This window comes from Nansenia antarctica (genome assembly GCF_963989245.1).
Source record: "Nansenia antarctica genome assembly, chromosome: 4".
Taxonomy (NCBI): domain Eukaryota; kingdom Metazoa; phylum Chordata; class Actinopteri; order Argentiniformes; family Microstomatidae; genus Nansenia; species Nansenia antarctica.
In genome coordinates, this window is record NC_137689.1 from 20928592 (window position 1) to 20948434 (window position 19843).

At 46.6% G+C, this 19843-nt stretch overlaps 1 protein-coding gene across 1 annotated transcript in view; it reads left to right on the forward strand.

The window, feature by feature from the left end:
* acaca (acetyl-CoA carboxylase alpha) overlaps positions 1-19843 on the forward strand; it is a 54985-nt gene that overhangs the window by 5672 nt on the left and 29470 nt on the right. The window contains 22 exon segments of the mRNA XM_080530254.1: positions 249-347; positions 535-641; positions 790-900; positions 2574-2783; positions 3125-3295; positions 4612-4773; positions 5013-5176; positions 5582-5732; positions 6505-6608; positions 6810-7037; positions 7586-7736; positions 7890-8024; positions 8217-8363; positions 15526-15714; positions 15904-16004; positions 16197-16285; positions 16548-16672; positions 16907-17020; positions 17189-17302; positions 17565-17654; positions 18008-18126; positions 19696-19719. Of these exon segments, the coding sequence (XP_080386380.1) occupies positions 249-347; positions 535-641; positions 790-900; positions 2574-2783; positions 3125-3295; positions 4612-4773; positions 5013-5176; positions 5582-5732; positions 6505-6608; positions 6810-7037; positions 7586-7736; positions 7890-8024; positions 8217-8363; positions 15526-15714; positions 15904-16004; positions 16197-16285; positions 16548-16672; positions 16907-17020; positions 17189-17302; positions 17565-17654; positions 18008-18126; positions 19696-19719 (2905 nt within the window).

Genomic DNA, 19843 nt, shown 5'->3' on the forward strand with positions numbered 1-19843 from the left:
CTGAGGGTGGTTGTGGTTGTACGTCTCCCCACATTTGAATATGACCTGGAATTACCCCCAGAGAACCTGTTTATTCCCCCCTATCAGTTCTGCATGACGAAAGACCACAACTGTTAATATTTAAACAACTTGATTCTCAATGAGCAGCACCAATGTAATACAGTGTCATGTGTGTCTGACGTCTGAATGTCTAGCCCTGTCCTCTGTCTCTGAGTGGTCAGCCTGTTCTCCTCTGTGTCCCCTCCCAGGTCCCCCTAGCAAGGCCATGTGGGCGCTAGGGGACAAGATCGCCTCCTCCATCGTAGCTCAGACCGCTGGCATCCCTACCCTCCCTTGGAGTGGACTAGGTCAGTCAGGCTGCTGCTGCAACAAGCTGTTTATCTATCTGGTCGTTTACTTCCTGAATAGTGAATACGGTCAATTGTCCCTGACGTTTGTGCGGAGCAAGGAGATTGATTGTGTGTGTGTGTGTGTGTGTCTGTGTCTGTGTCTGTGTCGTCTGTGTCTGTGTCTGTGTCTGTCTGTGTGTCTCAGGGCTGACGGTGGAGTGGTCAGAGAGCGACCAGAAGAAGAATATCATCAACGTCCCCCCCGATCTGTATGAGCAGGGCTGCATCCACGACGTGGAGGCGGGGATGAAGGTACTCCTGGCAGCCATGACCCACACAATGACACACACAATGACACACATCATAACACACATGATTGAGACGTGAATGAGAGTGGGTTTGGCCGCGGGGCTTCTGGCCGACCGCGAGGAGGCTCACGGTTGTGTGTGTGGTGTTCCAGGCTGCCGAGGAGATCGGCTACCCTGTGATGGTGAAGGCCTCGGAGGGGGGCGGGGGAAAGGGCATCCGCAAGGTGAACTGCGCTGACGACTTCCCCAACCTCTACAGACAGGTGAGCGGTCGACCTCCGTCTGCACGGCTACACTGTAACACCGTTTCATTATATAGACGTTTTGACCTGTAGGGGAGCTCTTGAGCTGGGTGGGTCCTCTAAATCAGAGGTTCCCAAAGTGGGCACCTGTCCGGGGGTGCCGCCAAATCTGCTCGTAAAAAAAAAAATACATTAATAAACGTTTGTTTATTACATGTGCAATGGAGTTCATAAGCAAATCAAATATATATTTCTCAGATTTGAAAGATATTAATTTACTAACTAGGCCTACTAGTTACTAACTAACTACTCCTCACTGAAGTCTTGGACCAAGCGGTGAAAATGGTTAATTATGTAAAATCACGCCCGCTGAAGTCACAGCGGTTCAGCACATTGTGCAATGAGATGGGGTCCGAGCATGAGGGGCTCTTATTACACACAGAGGTCCGCTGGCTGTCGCGGGGCAAGGTGTTATCCCGTGTCTATGAGCTCCGAGATGAACTGATAACTTTTGTCAGTGAGCACGACTTGCCATACAAAGAACAATTGGAAGATGATATTGATACAACATATTTCTTTGTTTTGTATTTCTCTCAATTTTTACAATTCTGTCATGATTATTATTGTTAAATTATTATAGTTGTGAGTTACCCGTTTGGTTCAGATGTGAAATAATAATCTCAGAATGAGCATTGAAATGAGAATTACATTTTAAGGCATTATTTTAAGCCCCCCAAAAAAGCATTGTTCCATTGATTGATTATACAGGCCTTTGATATTTTATTTGTGTGAAGAATTCCCTCTGAGTCTCCTCCCATATTGTACAATCCTTGAGGGCCACCATTTTATTTAATTTAGCGATAGTTTGACTGACCTATGCATTCTTGCCCATCCATTACAGTTCATTTATGACTTTTATTATCTTGTTAAAATTCATTGGGGCAATACTTATGTATTATATATAAACACACATTTTCAAACCAATTCATCGTGTATTGTTTTTAGTTTAAGCTCCGAGGCATTTTTTAAATCTTCGTAGAGTTGGGGTGCCTTGGAGAAGGGGGAAAGCTTCAGGGGTGCCTTGGTTAAAAAAAGTTTGGGAACCTCTGCTCTAAATAGACAGGTATTGTCAAGAAACGACCTGATTAGGCATACAGGGGCATACCTGGCTCCCTCACACCCATGACCTAAAAAAAAGTTTGTTAGCCGGAAACAAAAGAGTGTTTGGTCTAGTGAACCATACAGCCATTTAACACTAGAACAGCCGTGCCTTTTTTACCTACTATATGAGCCATGGTGAAATGACCATAGTCTTTACAATGGAAAGCTCTATTTACACACAACGACCACTAGTTGTACATTAGCCTGCCTCCTACACAGAAAAACTGCAAAATAGCTTTATACTAGTTTATCCTGATGTGATTTTTGAAAATGTAAGGATACTGGGTGGTAGAACGCACATATCTAGGGAAAGTCATGAAAGGAGGGTCCTGAAATTTTAAGTGCAAAAAGATTTACTCACAGGCTCAAATGACCCCACGCATGTCCGTTCTAGTGTTAAGCCAAAATTCGACATAATTAGAAAATAGAGTGACCAGGTGAAACTTCTGTCTTTCGTGATCCGCTTTTTGGATCCTGAAGATCCTGAGTGAACCCAGTCATGACCCCACTCTCTTTGCCCCCCCCCCCCCCAGGTCCAGACGGAGGTCCCGGGGTCGCCCATCTTCGTCATGCAGCTGGCCAAGCACGCGCGCCACCTGGAGGTCCAGCTCCTGGCCGACCAGTACGGCAACGCCATCTCCCTGTTCGGCAGAGACTGCTCCGTCCAGCGGCGGCACCAGAAGATCATCGAGGAGGCGCCCGCCACCATCGCCACGTCAGACATATTCGAGGACATGGAGAGGGTATGCCCTTAAACCCAGTACAGTACAGTACAGTACAGTAAAAGAGGGGTTCTGGTGTAGCGGAGGTGACCTGGGAAAACAACACTCTTATGATGAGGTAGCCCTGCCCCGAGACGCAGCCGCTTAGACTGGAAGGCTTGGGTCTTCCACATACAGGAGAGAACCCAGGTTCGAAAACCCGGCTCGTCACACTGGCGCGAGGAGCCCTGTCGATATGAATTTGTGACTTTTTTCGACACGTCCCTTTTTTTGTTCTGTGTCATTGCGTGTTCTACGAGCGGACTCGTTGACCTGTGACGGAAGTGCCCGATGGTGAGTGTGTGTTTGTGTTTGTTCGGCAGTGTGCAGTGAAGCTGGCTAAGATGGTGGGCTACGTGAGCGCCGGCACGGTGGAGTACCTCTACAGTCAGAACGGAAGCTTCTACTTCCTGGAGCTCAACCCCCGTCTGCAGGTGGAACACCCCTGCACTGAGATGGTGGCCGACGTCAACCTGCCTGCTGCCCAGCTGCAGGTCAGTCAGTGTGTGTGTGTGTGTGTGTGTGTGTGTGTGTGTTTGTGTGTGTGTGTGTGTGTGGGGGGGGGGGGGGGTTGTGGGTGTGTGTGTGTCTGTGTGTGTGTGTGTGTGTGTGTGTGTGTGTGTGTGTGTGTGTTTGGGGGTGTGTGTGGGGGTGTGTGTGTGTGTATGTCTTTGATGTGGTCTTGTGGGGACAGCTCATTCCTGTGAGGTCTGGCTGTCTGGAAAACAGATATCTAGATGGTATCTAGGCCAAAAAAATAAAGAGAAAAACACATTAATCTAGCAACCTGATACTCCACAAGGACGGACAATAGAGGAGGGGCCAATCACTGACACTCCAAAAACACTGTAGACCCTAGGAAGGCATCGCAAAAAAACATGACTTAACCCATAACGTTACACAACAACACTCGGATTTTAGAGGCAGCCACCTTGTGACTTTCTTAGCTGCTGACCAGAGATCACACGGTGGCGGTGAATGAAGGGCAGGAAGTCACAGATATCATCGTTCGAGGGCCCCCGACTTCTAACGTGGCGCAAGGCACAAAAGCCGGAGCGCTTCACTGCGCCGGAGCGCTTCGCATTAGCCTTAGGCCCCTGTCTCCATGGCAACCGGCTGGGTTTTGAAGGAGCCGATGTGCAGCAACACACAAAGCCTCCCAGTCCCCCACCCCTCTCTTCATCGTCCTCTTCACCCCCTTTCACTGTCCCGGACACCTCTAGCAGCAGCCGCAGCAGTAGGAGACGCAGGTCACATGACCACCCTGCTGTATGTAGGTCAATGGCGCTCAAGCCGAAGGAGGGAAACCACTGAGGAGGGCAGGCAGGCAGGCAGGCCTGTGGGGGGAGGGAACAACTCTGTCCACCACACGGGAGCACACACACACACACACACAGGCACACACTATCTAATCTCTGCGGTTAGGGACAAAGAACAGTATCATATACAAGGAGGCTGTGTGTGTTTCCTGTCAGGGGGACATACAGCCGTGATCATGGCCAGGCCAGGGGGATGCGGAGGAGCGAGTGTGATAACAGTGTTCCCGACACTGAGATTAAAAAACAGTACAAGAGAAATAGATCTGTTTCATCCCAGACAAATAAACCCCCTCACCCCCCCCCCCACCCCGTAAAAAACAAAGTCCCTGGAAAAACGCCACGTAAAAAAATAAAAAAACTACCGATTTTTACTGCTGTTCACTGTTCACTGCATGGAGGTACAAGGAGAAGTCCTGTTTGATACAGATACGATGTCAACCGTTCCGACCGTCTCTCTTGATTGTTCTTATCTCCCTCGTTTCCTCTGTCAGATCGCCATGGGGATCCCCCTCCACAGGATCAAAGACATCAGGATGATGTACGGGGTCCAGCCCTGGGGAGACTGTCTCATCGACTTCGAGGGTCTGTCCACGGCCCCCTCCCCACGGGGACACGTCATCGCCGCCCGCATCACCAGTGAGAACCCTGACGAGGTTGGTAACCCCTCCTGTTGTTGGTGTACCGTGGTAATATACTCATATAGGCCATTTAGCTGACGCTTTTATCCAAAGCCACTTACATCACAGTGAGTGGATACATTTTTCAGTAGTATATGGTCCCGGCGGGAATCGACCCTCAAACCTAAGCGTTGTTAGCGGCATGCGATATCAACTGAGCCACAGAGAGTGATCCTGGAGTCAGGGGCTCAGCCGAGGTTTGTGTTTCCTGGCAGGGCTTCAAGCCGAGCTCGGGCACGGTCCAGGAGCTGAACTTCCGCAGCAACAAGAATGTGTGGGGCTACTTCAGTGTGGCGGCGGCCGGGGGCCTGCACGAGTTCGCCGACTCCCAGTTCGGCCACTGCTTCTCCTGGGGAGAGAACCGCGAGGAGGCCATCTCGTAAGTACACACAAACAGATCACTCGATATCACTGGTCTTAAAACTGTATCGAGTTGAGTTTCAATGCCATGATTCTATTTGTTGTTAGTAGCATAAAGAATTTAAAGACATTGAAATAAAACAACCGAAATAATGGTTTTGATAGCTATGTGACTTGTCTGTGCTGGGCTAACATAGCTACAGTAGCTAGCACTATCTGGGGGAGAAAAAATAAAGAAACCTGATAGGTGCGTGTGAAGGCTAATAGTCATGTAGGGTTGATGATGAACCCTGTGGTGGTATATAGAGGTTTGGGTTTGCTGTCAGTTCATTTTGTGTGTCTGTGTCTGTGTCTGTGTCTGTGTCTGTGTCTGTGTCTGTGTCTGTGTCTGTGTGTGTGTCTGTGTGTGTGTGTGTGTGTGTAGGAACATGGTGGTGGCCCTGAAGGAGCTGTCTATCAGAGGAGACTTCAGGACCACAGTAGAATACCTCATCAAGCTGCTGGAGACGGAGAGCTTCCAGAGCAACACCATTGACACTGGCTGGCTGGACAGGCTCATCTCAGAGAAGATGCAGGTAAACGTTGTGAACAGAAGATAGAAGATTGGCTCCTGTCCCGTCTTCTCCTATAGAGATTTGTCCTGCGGGCATATCCTATATAGAACTGGTCTTTCTGAAGGCGATGAACGAAGCATGCTAGATCTCTGGTCTCTGTATCAAGATATTTGTAATTCCACAACGAATAATGTATATACACTCACTGGGCACTTTATTAGGAACACCTGTACACCGTCTCATTCATTCAGGTGGTGTAAATGTGTGGGGAATGTTTTCTTAGCACACTTTGGGCCTGTTAATACAAATCAATCAACGCTGAATGCCACAGCCTATTTGAGTACTGTTGCTGTACCCATCTTCTAATGGTTACCTAAAGCATGATATTGCAGCATGACACAAAGAAAAAGTCGTCTCAATCTGCAGGAATTTGATGTGGAATTCTTGTGGAATCAGTGCCACAAAGAATTTAGGCTGTTTTGAGAGCAAAGCCCTACCCATTTTAGTATAGTAGGGTTCTTAATAAAGTGTTCAGTGAGTGTATGTACACCAATAGCACCAAATAAAAACTGAGAATCTCTACTTTAAACCTTATAGTAATTGTTTGATTTAAAATCAAAGCTTTTGGAGTATAGAGCCAAAAGAAGAAAAAAATGCTTCACTGTCCCATTACTTATGCAGGGCACTGTATCTAAGTGTGTGTGTGTGTGTGTGTGTGTGTGTGTGTGTGTGTGTGTGTGTGTGTGTGTGTGTGTGTGTGTGTGTGTGTGTGTGTGTGTGTGTGTGCGGGCAGGCAGAGCGGCCAGACACGATGCTGGGCATCGTGAGCGGGGCTCTCCACGTGGCTGACGTCAACCTCCGGAACAGTGTGTCCAACTTCCTGCACTCTCTAGAAAGGTAAAAGAACACCCCCTGTCGTAGGATAGCAGCTTCTCTCGGCAGGCTGAGCTTGGGATGAGTTTGTGGACGAACGTTGGATGATTGAGTGTAGAAAGTAGCCGAAAAGTCAAACTCACACACACATGCCAATCTCGCTCCCTCTCTTTCCCTCTCTCTCCCTCCTTCCCTCTCTCCCTCTCTCCCTCCCTCCCTCTGCAGGGGCCAGGTGTTGCCGGCACACACCCTCCTCAACACCGTGGAGGCGGAGCTGATCTACGAGGGCACCAAGTACGTGTTGAAGGTGACGCGCCAGTCGCCCAACTCCTACGTGGTCATCATGAACAGAACCCTGGCCGAGGTGGACGTCCACCGCCTCAGCGACGGGGGTCTGTTGCTCTCTTACGACGGTAGCAGCTACACCACATATATGAAGGAGGAGGTGGACAGGTAATACTAATCGTCATCACGCATTTGTATTGGTATTTTCAATAGTGTCTTAAAGGGATGCTTCTTCCTCTTTTTTTTTTTTTTTTTTTTTTACCTCAATCGTTCTTTTGGACGTGTGGTCATGTAAAAACGGCTTCCAAAGGCGTTCTGTAGATGAAAAAGTACTTTGAGGATTTCACCCTGAATTACTTATTTGGCGGCAATCGCAAACTACAAGGTTTTTAGGGAGTAGTGAGGTTATCGTTTCCAGATTAGCTACTGCTTGGTTTGTTTACATCCATGAGCCCTGTGCTAGCGCATACGTCTGATATATATCCATATATTACATCCTGGTCCGATAAAAGGATATTTTCTCTGAGAGACATGCACTATTAGAGACAGTGATCAGGATTTCTTCCCACCGGAATGTTTTTCCCTGTCTTGCTTTTCCGGGGTGTACGGTCGGGCGTCAGTTCATTTTGTTTACATTGTATTTGTTGTTTATATGGTTTTATTGGTTGTATTGTTCATGTTGTACAGCACTTTTGTAACTAAGTGTGTTTTTCCAGGTACCGCATCACTATTGGTAACAAGACATGTGTGTTTGAGAAGGAGAACGACCCTTCGCTGCTGCGCTCGCCCTCGGCAGGGAAGCTCATCCAGTACACTGTGGAGGACGGGGGACATGTGTTTTCTGGCCAGTGTTACGTTGAGATTGAGGTGTGTGTGTGTGTGTGTGTGTATGTGTGTGTACACTCTACTGACTCTAGTGTAGTAGAGTGAATATCTGTTGTATCTGCTGTGTGTGTGTGTGTATTTAAGACGTTGTGTAGTAGACACATTATCTGTAAACAGTGTGTGTGTCTGTTTCAGGTGATGAAGATGGTGATGACTCTGACTTGTGGAGAGTCTGGCTGTATCCACTATGTGAAGAGGGTTGGTGCAGTGCTGGAGCCTGGGTGTGTCATCGCTAAGCTACAGCTGGATGACCCCAGCAAAGTACAACAGGTGTGTGTGTGTGTGTGTGTGTGTGTGTGTGTTCATCCAATGCCGATGATTTCACCAATGTGTCTAAAATGTCATCAACAGTGTTGTGTTCCATTTGAATGTGGGGGTTCTACTGTGTACTACTACTACTGTGTTCTACTGTGTGAGACTATGGGAGTGTGCTGTTGTAACTATATCCCTCTGGTCTCTCAGGCGGAGCTGTACACAGGGGCCCTGCCCGTCATCCAGGCGGTGGCGTTGAGAGGAGAGAAGCTGCACCGGGTCTTCTACAGTACGCTGGACCACCTGGTCCACATCATGAGCGGCTACTGCCTTCCAGAACCATTCTTCAGCGGCAAGGTTAGAGAGAAACACTGCAAACACTCAAAAGGGATGGCTCAGCCTATTTTTCACCACGTGGAGGTGAAATATCATCCTACCCTGAATTGACCTCGTAGTCTTCTCCGGTTTCCGTTCTCCACTTGGCGACCGTAGCTCAGGTGAACAGTTAGCAGCGCCCTCTCCAGGAGGAAGGGTTCCAGCGGTACGTAGTTTAGCATAGTTAAAACATGTCGAGGTGTCCTTGGGCAAGACACTGAACCCCAAATTGCTCCCAGTGAGCGGGCCAGCGCCTTGCATAGCAACTTGCCGCCATTGGTGTGTGAATGTGTGCAGGGGCGGACTGGGATCAAAAAACAGCCCTGGCATTTGCGACACAACAGCCCTATTTCCAAACGCTACACGGATTGTTAACATAAAAAGCTTGAGATAACTCGACTGACTAGAATTGAATGTAGACATTTGGAACACGTAACACACACTGACATACACTACAATCACTGATGAATTCAGAGTGCCGACAACAATCCACAGTGACTGACTTAACCTGAACTGTGGCATCTATCTTAGCCAAAATATTGCAATGCATTGGATTTGGTGAGTAATCCCCACTCTACCTAGTTACTAGAACACTACTTTACATTGTTAGCAGGCTCACAAAACAAGCTGTGTTAGTTGACTAGCGATTTGTCATTGATTTTCAACAACGCTTAGCTCGCGCTTTTATTTTGAAATCGGAAGTCAATGTTGGAATGTGTCTCTCCTTGTCGTTCAGAGGACAGATGCCAAACTACCGACATGTTTGCTGTCATTATATGACTTGTCAGTAGGCAGTCATCAGTCAATAGCTCTTTCAATAGCCTTTTCACACCGAATGTACTTTGTTGTGCTATTTTCGGCCCAATACATTCGGTGGCCGAACTTTCGGTGCATCCCTACTTCCAACTACACTTTCCCACTGCATCCAGTTGTTGCACATTAACTGCATCGCTCTCATCAAATTCTGAAAATGAAAGCAGTGTAACGTTAACTGCTGTTATAAACGGAATGATGACATTAGGTGTGTGTCCACTGGCGATACAGAGCTGACTACAGAGATGGTGAACGTTAGCACTAGCTAACACTAGCTAGCTATTTACCTTAGCTTGGTGCCGTTTAGCTAAATATACAGCTTGTTGGTGGACACAGCCTAAGTTAACTTATCTAGCCAGCTAGCTAATGCTATAACACTGAACTGCTCGAACCTGCTGAAAACATTGAGGTCCAGTTAAGCCTATAGACTCGGTGTAGCTAAGAGAAGCTGCTCTGACACAAATACAATAACGTTAGCAAAAAAAAACTGTTACATGAACCATCACATGTATGAGCCTAAACAATACACCAGCCACAGTGCACATTACATTTAGCTTCACCAAAGCAGAAAAAGAGCACTGCACAGCCACAGTGTATATAATAATAAATGTGTCTTACCTTCATGTAGTTAGCAGACTACTAAGTAGTTTGTTTTTCTCTACTACAACCCTGTCAATCATTCTCTAACTCGTCGTCTCCCTCTACCACAAGTTTAATGTTAGTCCTAGTGCTAGTTGAGGAGTGTTGCTAGCACCTGCTTGCTTCGCAAACAGATAGCAGTGTTTCCCCTACCATTGCCTTGGGGGGGGCGGGCCGCCCCCCCAACGGAACCACCCGCCCCCCCAAGAAAGAGGAATTATTACTGACATAAACACCAAACATCTGACAAGCTAAAATATCCGCGTTTTTTAAACGCACCCAACCCGAATCTGGCAAGTGGCAAGCTGACAAGTTGGTAACATTAGTCCGCCAGTAGTCTCGCATAGCCAGACCTATCTCCACACTTCGGTTCGCGCTGTGCCGCGCTGGAGAATAATACAACATTGCGCGCGACGCGAGAGAGTTTTTGCCGGGTGAGATGTCTTCAGTTCAGATAGAAAGTAAGCAAGTTGAAACGTTAGCAAATATAATTGCTGAGTGTTCTGACAGAGAAAGTTGGTTAAAATTGGTCGTTATTATTGTGACTAGAAAGTGTCTGACTGACACTTGACAATGACTATAATTCCATTGTGTAAATAGTGTCAAAGAACTAAAGAGCTAACTGGATGCACTTTATTATTTTACTTAAATTAGATATACAATCTTTCTTATTCTGCTAGAATTGTGCTTCATGGTAATACCATAATGGCATATTTACAGTACATGGACAGTGGATTGAAGCATTTGAAATGTCTGTTTTTTATAGTATAGTTGGACATGTTTTTTTTTCCAGGTGAGAGAGTAATGTCAAAATGACATTATCTGACTGCATTGCCCACAACAATCCAAAAATTCAATTATAATTATGTTATAAATTGATATGGATCAATTTATGCCTCTTATTAGATTATAAATACTCTGGTTGTTATGTTTGCATTTTGGTTGACAGCAAAATAGGGAGGGAGAGAAGGAGAGAGAGCAGGATGGTGTCGGCACACCAGAGAGAGACAGCAAGAACCAGGTGAGAAAGTAGACAGGTAGTCAAGACCACATAAGTAAGTAGCCTTGAGAACCGATGGTTCTCAAGCCTAATGGCCCATAGGGAAGGAGCCTATCTCCTGTTTCCGTAGCGTGAGGCGGCTTAATGTACAAGTTAGTACACCCCGTGGACATGACGCTGGTATGTCGCAGGGTCTTACCCCCTGGAAGCATGCCACGGTCCATGCCACGGTCCATGCCACGGTCCATGCCACCCCCCCAAGGCAGCAAACCTAGGGGAAACACTGGATTATATTCTTTAATTCCCCCCCCCTCCGCCAATAGAGCTTTCTTTGATTTGTCCCTCTTTTTCTCTGCCCCACCCTTTGGTTGTTTACTGCCCAGATACATTTCGTTCTTATATTCGATTCTTCTTCTTCTTCTACTCGAGTTATCTAGCGTTGCGTAGCAACGAGTTGATCATGAGAAAATCCGTTAGGCCCTGGGCATCTGCGCAGAACTGTGCGGCCGGCCCGGGCCGGTGTAACATGTGTTGGGCCGCGGTTTGCTGAAATAAGTTATTTTCAATGAAAACCACCAGAGACAAAATTACAAATATTATTATTTATTTATTTATTTATTTTTACATTTTTAAATAATACATTCTGAGTGGCTCAGAGTCTCGCGGCCCTCCTGGCATTTGCCCGGCTTGCCCGATGGCCAGTCCGCCACTGAATGTGTGTGTTAATGGGTGAATGAGAGGCCGTTGTAAATCGCTTTGGAGCAGCAAAAAAGGCACTATATACTGTAAGTGCAGTCCATTTACCATTTACAGACGATATCCACATTACAAGAGGCTGCATTATTGTCTCTCTGCTCAATAATCCCAAAAGTCATGGACACAGTACATTATGTAACAAAAACAGCATAGTCAGTGATCATTTAAAATGTTTATTTAGAATTCATACATAACCTTTATTACACTACTTTAAAATACTACACAAAATACTTACTTATGTTTCTAAAAGAGCCAACACAAAGTCAATAATATTGCAATAATATATTAACTATATTATATTATAAATATTGCAAATACAATTAATTAAATTAAATTAAAATTGAAAGATAAATGGGATGCTTTAAGTCCCCATGTCCAAATTGAGTTCTTGAGACATGGTCTCATATCCTGAGTCGCTTGCAGTTTGGGTGGACCACTGGTCCGTCTCCCCGGTCCCTGCCTCTCTTGTTGTGGTTGGGCAGAGGGTTGTTGGGGCCAGGCAGAGGGTTGCTAGGGCCAGGCAGAGGGTTGCTAGGGCCAGGCAGAGGGTTGCTAGGGCCAGGCAGAGGGTTGTGAAGCGCTTTGGAGCAGCAAAAAAGGCGCTATATAAGTGCAGTCCATTTACCATTTACCATTTACAGACGATATCCACATTACAAGAGGCTGCATTATTGGCCACTCTTTGACGCTCTGCTCAATAATCCAAAAAGTCATGGACACAGTACTTTATGTAACAAAAACAGCATAGTCAGTGATCATTTCAAATGTTTATTTAGAATTCATATATTATTTATAACACTACTTTAAAATATTACACAAAATACTTACCTATGTTTCTAAAAGAGCCAATACAAAGTCAATAATATTGCAATTAAAATATTTCAAATATAATTCTTTTTTAAATTAAATTGAATGATACATTGAAAGATAAATGGGATGCTTTAAGTCCCCATGTCCTAATTGAGTTCTTGAGACATGGTCTCATATCCTGGGTCGCTTGCAGGTTGGGTGGACCACTGGTCCGTCTCCACCGTCCCTGCCTCTCTTGTTGTGGTTGGGCCGAGCACTGCTGGGGCCAGGCAGAGGGTTGCTGGGGTCAGGCCTGGCTCTCTTGCGGTTTGGTTGGACCACTGGTCTGTCTACCCAGTCCCTGCCTCTCTTGTGTTGGTTGGGCCGAGCACTGCTGGGGCCAGGCTGAGGGTTGCTGGGGCCAGGCAGAGGGTCTGCTCTAGGTCGATCTGAGAGAGAAAGTTCAGAGAGCCAGGATAGAAGAAGGGTGATCTCCAACACCAAATGGTCTCTCTGGCTGCTAGCAGGGCTCCCTACTCTTGGCCCAGCAGGAGAGAAGCCCCAAGCTGCAGACCAAACAGGACAGGCATGTAGATGCTCAAAGTGTATGAATAATTTGCTTACACAAACAAAACCAAATAACAGATTAGTGGATAAGGGAGAAAATAAAGTTTAGCCCTTACCTGACAAGTCGTCAGAGTCACTTTGGGGCTCCTCGCCACTGGCAACAGTGCCTGAAAGAGCAGTCTGAGACCTGTAGAACTGGAAGGCGTTGGAATTCATAGTATTGCACGACTGCATTTCACCAGCAAGGTTTGTGGTTTGAATGTAGCTTTGTCTGTCTTTCCTGAAAAGAACACAGTTGGAGTGTTCTGTTTGGTTCTGTTTCCTGGGAAATCCAGAAAAAGAATCATAGATTCTGATTATGACATCATTGAAGTGTGTTTTCAAAAACTTAAAAGATGCAGCTTGTAACTATGAAATATTGTTTTAGCAACCACTCATTCCATCAGCATGACGACCATATAAGGCAAAGAATGTATGTCACAATTTTAATAAATAAATAAATAGCGGAATTTCAATCCCCTCTGTAATGCAGGTTATAATATAATATAATTATATATTATATTATAATTATCAACAAATAATATAATTTGTTGTGTCTGTTGAAGTATATCCTATTTAAAAACACATGTTATTAGTGTTACGGTAATTGTCCATACTCCCCCTAAAACAAACATATCAGCAAGCCTTATGTGGAAAACATATTCGTTTTACTATGTTGTGTGTGTGGAGTACGGCACTATCGATGTGCAATTCCATATTGCAAGACGCTTGTGACACTCACTCAATACAAAATTAAAAAATACACTATACAGCACTTCAAATTAGACATTTGGGTTTTCCAGAGCAATATAGACATGGATTTTTATGAATGAATAAACTTGTTTATTGGTGTTTGCTTTACCTGAGTGCCTACTGAAGTAGCTGAATTTAGCAAAGTTACCTCGTTGAACTGCAGTCAATTAGCACAGTTGCTAACTAACAGTTGTTGACTGAAGAGCTATTCTGCATAATGAGACACACAGTAAGGTATTATTTACCAGTCATTTTATTTCACCAGTCATGGCTAGCTTGTTATCCATGAATTTTAGAGTCAGATGTTCTAGCTAAGTTGTGTCACAAGCAGCTTGGGTGTGTAGTTAATTAACTCTATCAGCGTGGATCGCACAACGCAGGTTTCTCTACTCTTGTGATGAGAGCGAAAATGACTACTTTGATGAAGGTCGTCTTGGGGAGGGGGCTGGAATAAACCACTACTGGTAATTACAGTGGTTGTCAACCAGAAAGTGGTGGGGATATTCTAACAGTATGTCAAGTATATGAAAAATGCTTTTCACAGAGCATTTTGTTCATGTTTTTTGTAAATGCAATATAACTTGTAAGAGTAAGAAAACATTTTATCAATGGAGATCATTTCAGGTCTTAAGAGCGTTAAGAGCATCTTTTTGCCATTGTTTTCTTATGAAAACTGTGCTAAAAAGGACCTAATCTTGCTCTCGCTCTCAATCTGTGACACTTGCCTCCAATAAATCAGCATTGGTATCGGACTCAAATCCAGTATCGGTCGGGTTCTACTTCTATTCCAAGTGTTTGCCCAAATGTTGGGTATATCGCTACTCACATTGCTTTTACAATATCTAGCAAAAGTATCCTAATATGATATATTGTTCATATCCTACAGGCCTAGCATGGGTTAGAATCCTGTCTGTTGTAGAGGACACCGGCGCTAACTGTTAGAACCCTGTCTGTTGTAGAGGACACTGCTAACTGTTAGAACCCTGTCTGTTGTAGAGGACACTGCTAACTGTTAGAACCCTGTCTGTTGTAGAGGACACCGCTAACTGTTAGAATCCTCTCTGTTGTAGAGGACACTGTTAAGCCCAATGCACACGGCGTGCGATTTTGTCGCACCGCGAATTCGATTCCATTGTTTTGAATGAGACAATGCACACGGCGTGCGATGTGATATTGTCGCACGACAACAATCGATTCTCCATTCACACCCACACACTTCGGTGGTGTGAATTGAGAATCTTGGAATGTTGTTGTGCGCCAAAATCGCACGCCCTGTGCATTGGCCTTTAGAGTCCTGTCTGTTGTAGAGGACACTGCTAACTGTTAGAACCCTGTCTGTTGTAGAGGACACTGCTAACTGTTAGAACCCTGTCTGTTGTAGAGGACACTGCTAACTGTTAGAACCCTGTCTGTTGTAAAGGACACCGCTAACTGTTAGAACCCTGTCTGTTGTAGAGGACACCGCTAACTGTTAGAACCCTGTCTGTTGTAGAGGACACCGCTAACTGTTAGAGTCCTGTCTGTTGTAGAGGACACCGCTAACTGTTAGAACCCTGTCTGTTGTAGAGGACACTGCTAACTGTTAGAGTCCTGTCTGTTGTAGAGGACACCGCTAACTGTTAGCCATCGCTGTGGTAGCGGAGTGGAGAACTGGATAAAATAATATTTCATCTAAACATGAATATAGACTGAACCATCCCTTTTTTAAAAGGATAATTCACTCCGGGGGTGTTCATTTGTGTGTGGTAAGTGAGAAAAATGCTGACGTGTGTGTGTGTGTTTCCTTAGCTGAAGGAGTGGGTGGAGAGGCTGATGAAGACCCTGAGGGACCCCTCCCTGCCCCTGCTGGAGCTGCAGGACATCATGACCAGCGTCTCTGGTCGCATCCCCCCCGCCGTGGAGAAGTGCATCAAGAAGGAGATGGCTCAGTACGCCAGCAACATCACCTCTGTGCTCTGCCAGTTCCCTAGCCAGCAGGTATGCTGACGCACACGCACACACACACACACACACACACACACACACACACACACACAGAGAGACACACAGACATGACACACATGTCTCAAAACCCAGACACGGTATTTATTATTTAGGCTGCAGATATTTTATTATTTATAGTGAAGTGTCGCGTATAATCGGTTCCCCCCCCCGGGTGTTTTCCAGATTGCTAACATCCTGGACAGCCACGCCGCCACGCTGAACAGGAAGTCGGAGCGAGAGGTCTTCTTCATGAACACTCAGAGTATCGTGCAGCTGGTGCAGAAGTGAGTCTGAGCTGATACCATTTGATACCATTCCATGAAATTGAGCCCTTCCTCCGATTTCTGCCTCCACCACCAGTGTGTCTGGAATCTAGATGTGTTGTGTTGAGCATCTGGCTTTCTACTGCAGTGGCGCCATCTCCTGGCTGCTTGTTTCATACTAGATTATTGACAGACGGTGTATGTTCTGTTCAGGTACCGCAGTGGGATCCGTGGTCACATGAAGGCAGTGGTGATGGACCTGCTCAGACAGTACCTCAAAGTAGAGGTCCAGTTCCAGAATGGTGAGCAACAGTCAACGACACCTAACTGCTTCTTAACTGAGTTGTTTTAGGAAAAGTGTTTGGATAAAAAAAAATGGAAGAACAAGCATTATCTTGGATTTAAACCTTCCAACTCTAATGAAGCAGTTGCTTAGTTTGTCCACAGGAGGGCACTGTTACACAACAAGCATCTCACTTTCCTTTGCTCTCTTGTTTTGTTCTCCACTGAGTGCGTGTCTGTGTCTGTGTCTGTGTCTGTGTGTGCGTGTGCGTGTGTTTCCAGGACATTACGACAAGTGTGTGTTCACACTGCGGGAGGAGAACAAGGGCGACATGGCCAACGTGCTGAACTACATCTTCTCCCACGCCCAGGTCACCAAGAAGAACCTGCTGGTCACCATGCTCATCGTAAGAGTCCTCCCTCACACCGCTCTCTGCCACGACCATGATGATCATAACACATTAATAACACACCCAAAGATACACAACGCCTGTACAAAAGAGTTGGAACAGTACGACGTGAAATACATTTCAAATAAACGATCTACATTCAAGTGAAGTGTTGTGTGTGTGTGTGTGTGTGTGAGAGCCAGACTGAAGTGTTTGTTACCCCCCCCCCCCCCCCCCCCCCCCACTGTGCAGGACCAGTTGTGTGGCCGGGACCCCACGCTGACAGACGAACTGATGGCCATCCTGACGGAGCTCACCCAGCTCAGCAAGACCACCAACGCCAAGGTGGCGCTCCGAGCCCGCCAGGTCAGCCCCGCCAGTTACCTCTGGCAACATTGTCCTGGTATTCCAAATCTGGTGCCTCTTCTAGGAAATATGCATGAGTTAGTTATCGTCCCCTCACATCTCTCTGTCACCCCCAACCCCCCCCCTCCCCCCACCACCACCACCACCTCTCTGCCTCTCTGTCCTCAGGTGCTGATCGCCTCCCACCTCCCTTCCTACGAGCTCCGCCACAACCAGGTGGAGTCCATCTTCCTCTCCGCCATCGACATGTACGGACACCAGTTCTGCATCGAGAACCTGCAGGTAGGAGCCGCGTCGCTTTCTAGTCATTCCGGTTTTCTCTCTCCGTCTCTCACAGACGAGAAACGTTTGCCGGCATCTGCAGTGACACTGCTGAGGTCCTCCAGTGGGGGGAGGGGGGGGGCAGGGGTTGACTGTGGAATGAGTGGAATGAGGTGCTTCTGGGTCAGACGGAGAATCGTATTTTTGATTTACCCTTTCATGTCCGTCCGTCCGCCCGTCCGCCCCCCCCCCCCCCTCCCCCCCCCTCTCTCTCTCTCTGTAGAAACTGATCCTGTCGGAGACCTCCATCTTTGATGTGCTGCCCAACTTCTTTTACCACAGTAACCAGGTGGTCAGGATGGCTGCCCTGGAGGTGAGAGGAAGCAGACAGAACATTGCACAATAATGTCCCTTTGAACTGCTGGTGTGTAGAGAGACACCCAGGGAGGGAACCCGCTCCTAGCCACTGAACCTAGAGACACGTCCCAGTGAGAAGAGGAAAAACCTGCGACTCGGCCTAGAAATGCTTCGAATAACAACAGTGTTTCTAGTTTATATGTGTTCTTGTTGTGACCCCTGCTCCCGACGAACAGGTTTGAGACGTCTTTGAATGAGTTCAGAACATCATAATAACCCCTTTCTATTCTTTGCGGTGAGAAAAAGGCACAGTAACAGACCTCCACTCTACCTTAACTCTACCTCTGCCCCCCCCCCCCTCCCTCCCAGGTGTATGTGCGCAGAGCCTACATCGCCTATGAGCTCAACAGTGTCCAGCACAGACAGCTGAAGGACAACACCTGCATTGTAGAGTTCCAGTTCATGCTGCCCACCTCTCACCCCAACAGGTATACACACGCACGCACGCACACACACACACACACACACACATAAACACACACATACTGTCATACACACGCTTTCTCTCTCTCTCACACACACACACACACACACACACACACACACTCACTCTAACACATACTGTCATAGACAAACACACAAGCACGCACGCACGCACCCTCTACAGCCCTGTCCTTTCTCCTCTTCTGTTCTGTTCCACGGGGTCACCCCCCCCCCCCCCTTCCTCCCTCCCCCACCCCCCCCCTCCTCCCTCCCCCCAGCACCCACCCCATCACACCGTGTCCTCTTCCTGACAATGCTCCTCATGTGCAATAGCAGGTATTCTGTGAGACACACAAATACTTTCCCCTGGTTCGCTGCTGCCGTACGAGTGTGTGAGTGGGTAACTTTAAGTTTTACGACCCCACAAAAGGAGTCCCACTTCTGTCGTTCTCCCTCCAGTCGGTCCCAACGGATATCCAACCCTGGTTTTTTTGGGAGGGGGGAAAGCTCATATAGCTCATATCCCAGATTTGGAATTCAGAAACACACAAACCAGAGAGAAACTCAGGATTTTTTTGTACATGCTCAGCATTTGCGATGACGACCGCCCCTTGAACCTGTAATAGATCCCGAACCTGGTCATTCCCAGTCGTATGTTGTCGCTTCATGCCAATGTGGATATGTCATGGTCCTGTATGTGTCTGTGTATGTCTGTGTGCTGTGAATGGTGACGTATGTGCTTCGTTCCCACACGGCTGGTTTCACTGACCCTGTGTCAGCCTGTAACCCCATCCATCATTAGCTGCAGTACTCAAACTGTTGCCTGCACCCCTGGTTTTAACCCATTTTGTCATTAACCAACTATGATTGATTGACTGACTACTGCACCGTCATGATGGAAGCTAGCTGCATGCATGTCCCGTACCCCGAGGAATGAACTGAGCCACTAGCCACGAAGAAGGCTTTGTTAAGAACTTATTGTTGCATGTTGTGGAGGAGCAGTCATGGGGGGAGGAGGGGTGTGTGTTTTTCAAGCCATCTCTTCCACCCTTAGGTGGGAGGTTGGTGTTTTCAAAAGGACGCACGATTGGCAGCAATGATCTAAATCATAACTAGGGATGAGTCCGATGAATTGGTTTGTCGAATTAGGTGGTCCAAATCGAAAATTATTATAATAATACAAATAATTGGAGAAAGATCACTTTGCCCTCACTTTCCACTGGCACAACTGAACGCAGCCGTGCTCCAAAAAGAAAGTGACCTTATTCGAGTTATGTCCCGTGGTGTGAGATAAATGAATCAATCCTAGCACCTATAAACTAATCAACAAAACATTTTTGTATTCTTTTTTTAAATGGACCCATCGGACCCATCCCTAATCATAACACATCGTTTACCACATAATATTCGATATGTGGTAAAACAGGACATTAATTCAGATAGAACAGAACAGTTTCCAACTGTTATGGCACACACACACACACACACACACCGATCTGAACCCTGACTGGCTCCTCCCACTGATGCCTGCCACTAACCAATAGTAATCAGTAATCAATGTTGTTTGATTGCAGAGGGAACATCCCAACTCTAAACAGGTATAGTACTACATTCTTTTATTGCAAGCCATACGTAGACCCATAAAGACTGTTGATTAGGAAGCAGCATTGTCAAACAAACAGAAGTGGGGGACATGCTCTTTAGCAGAATTGGAATTTGAGT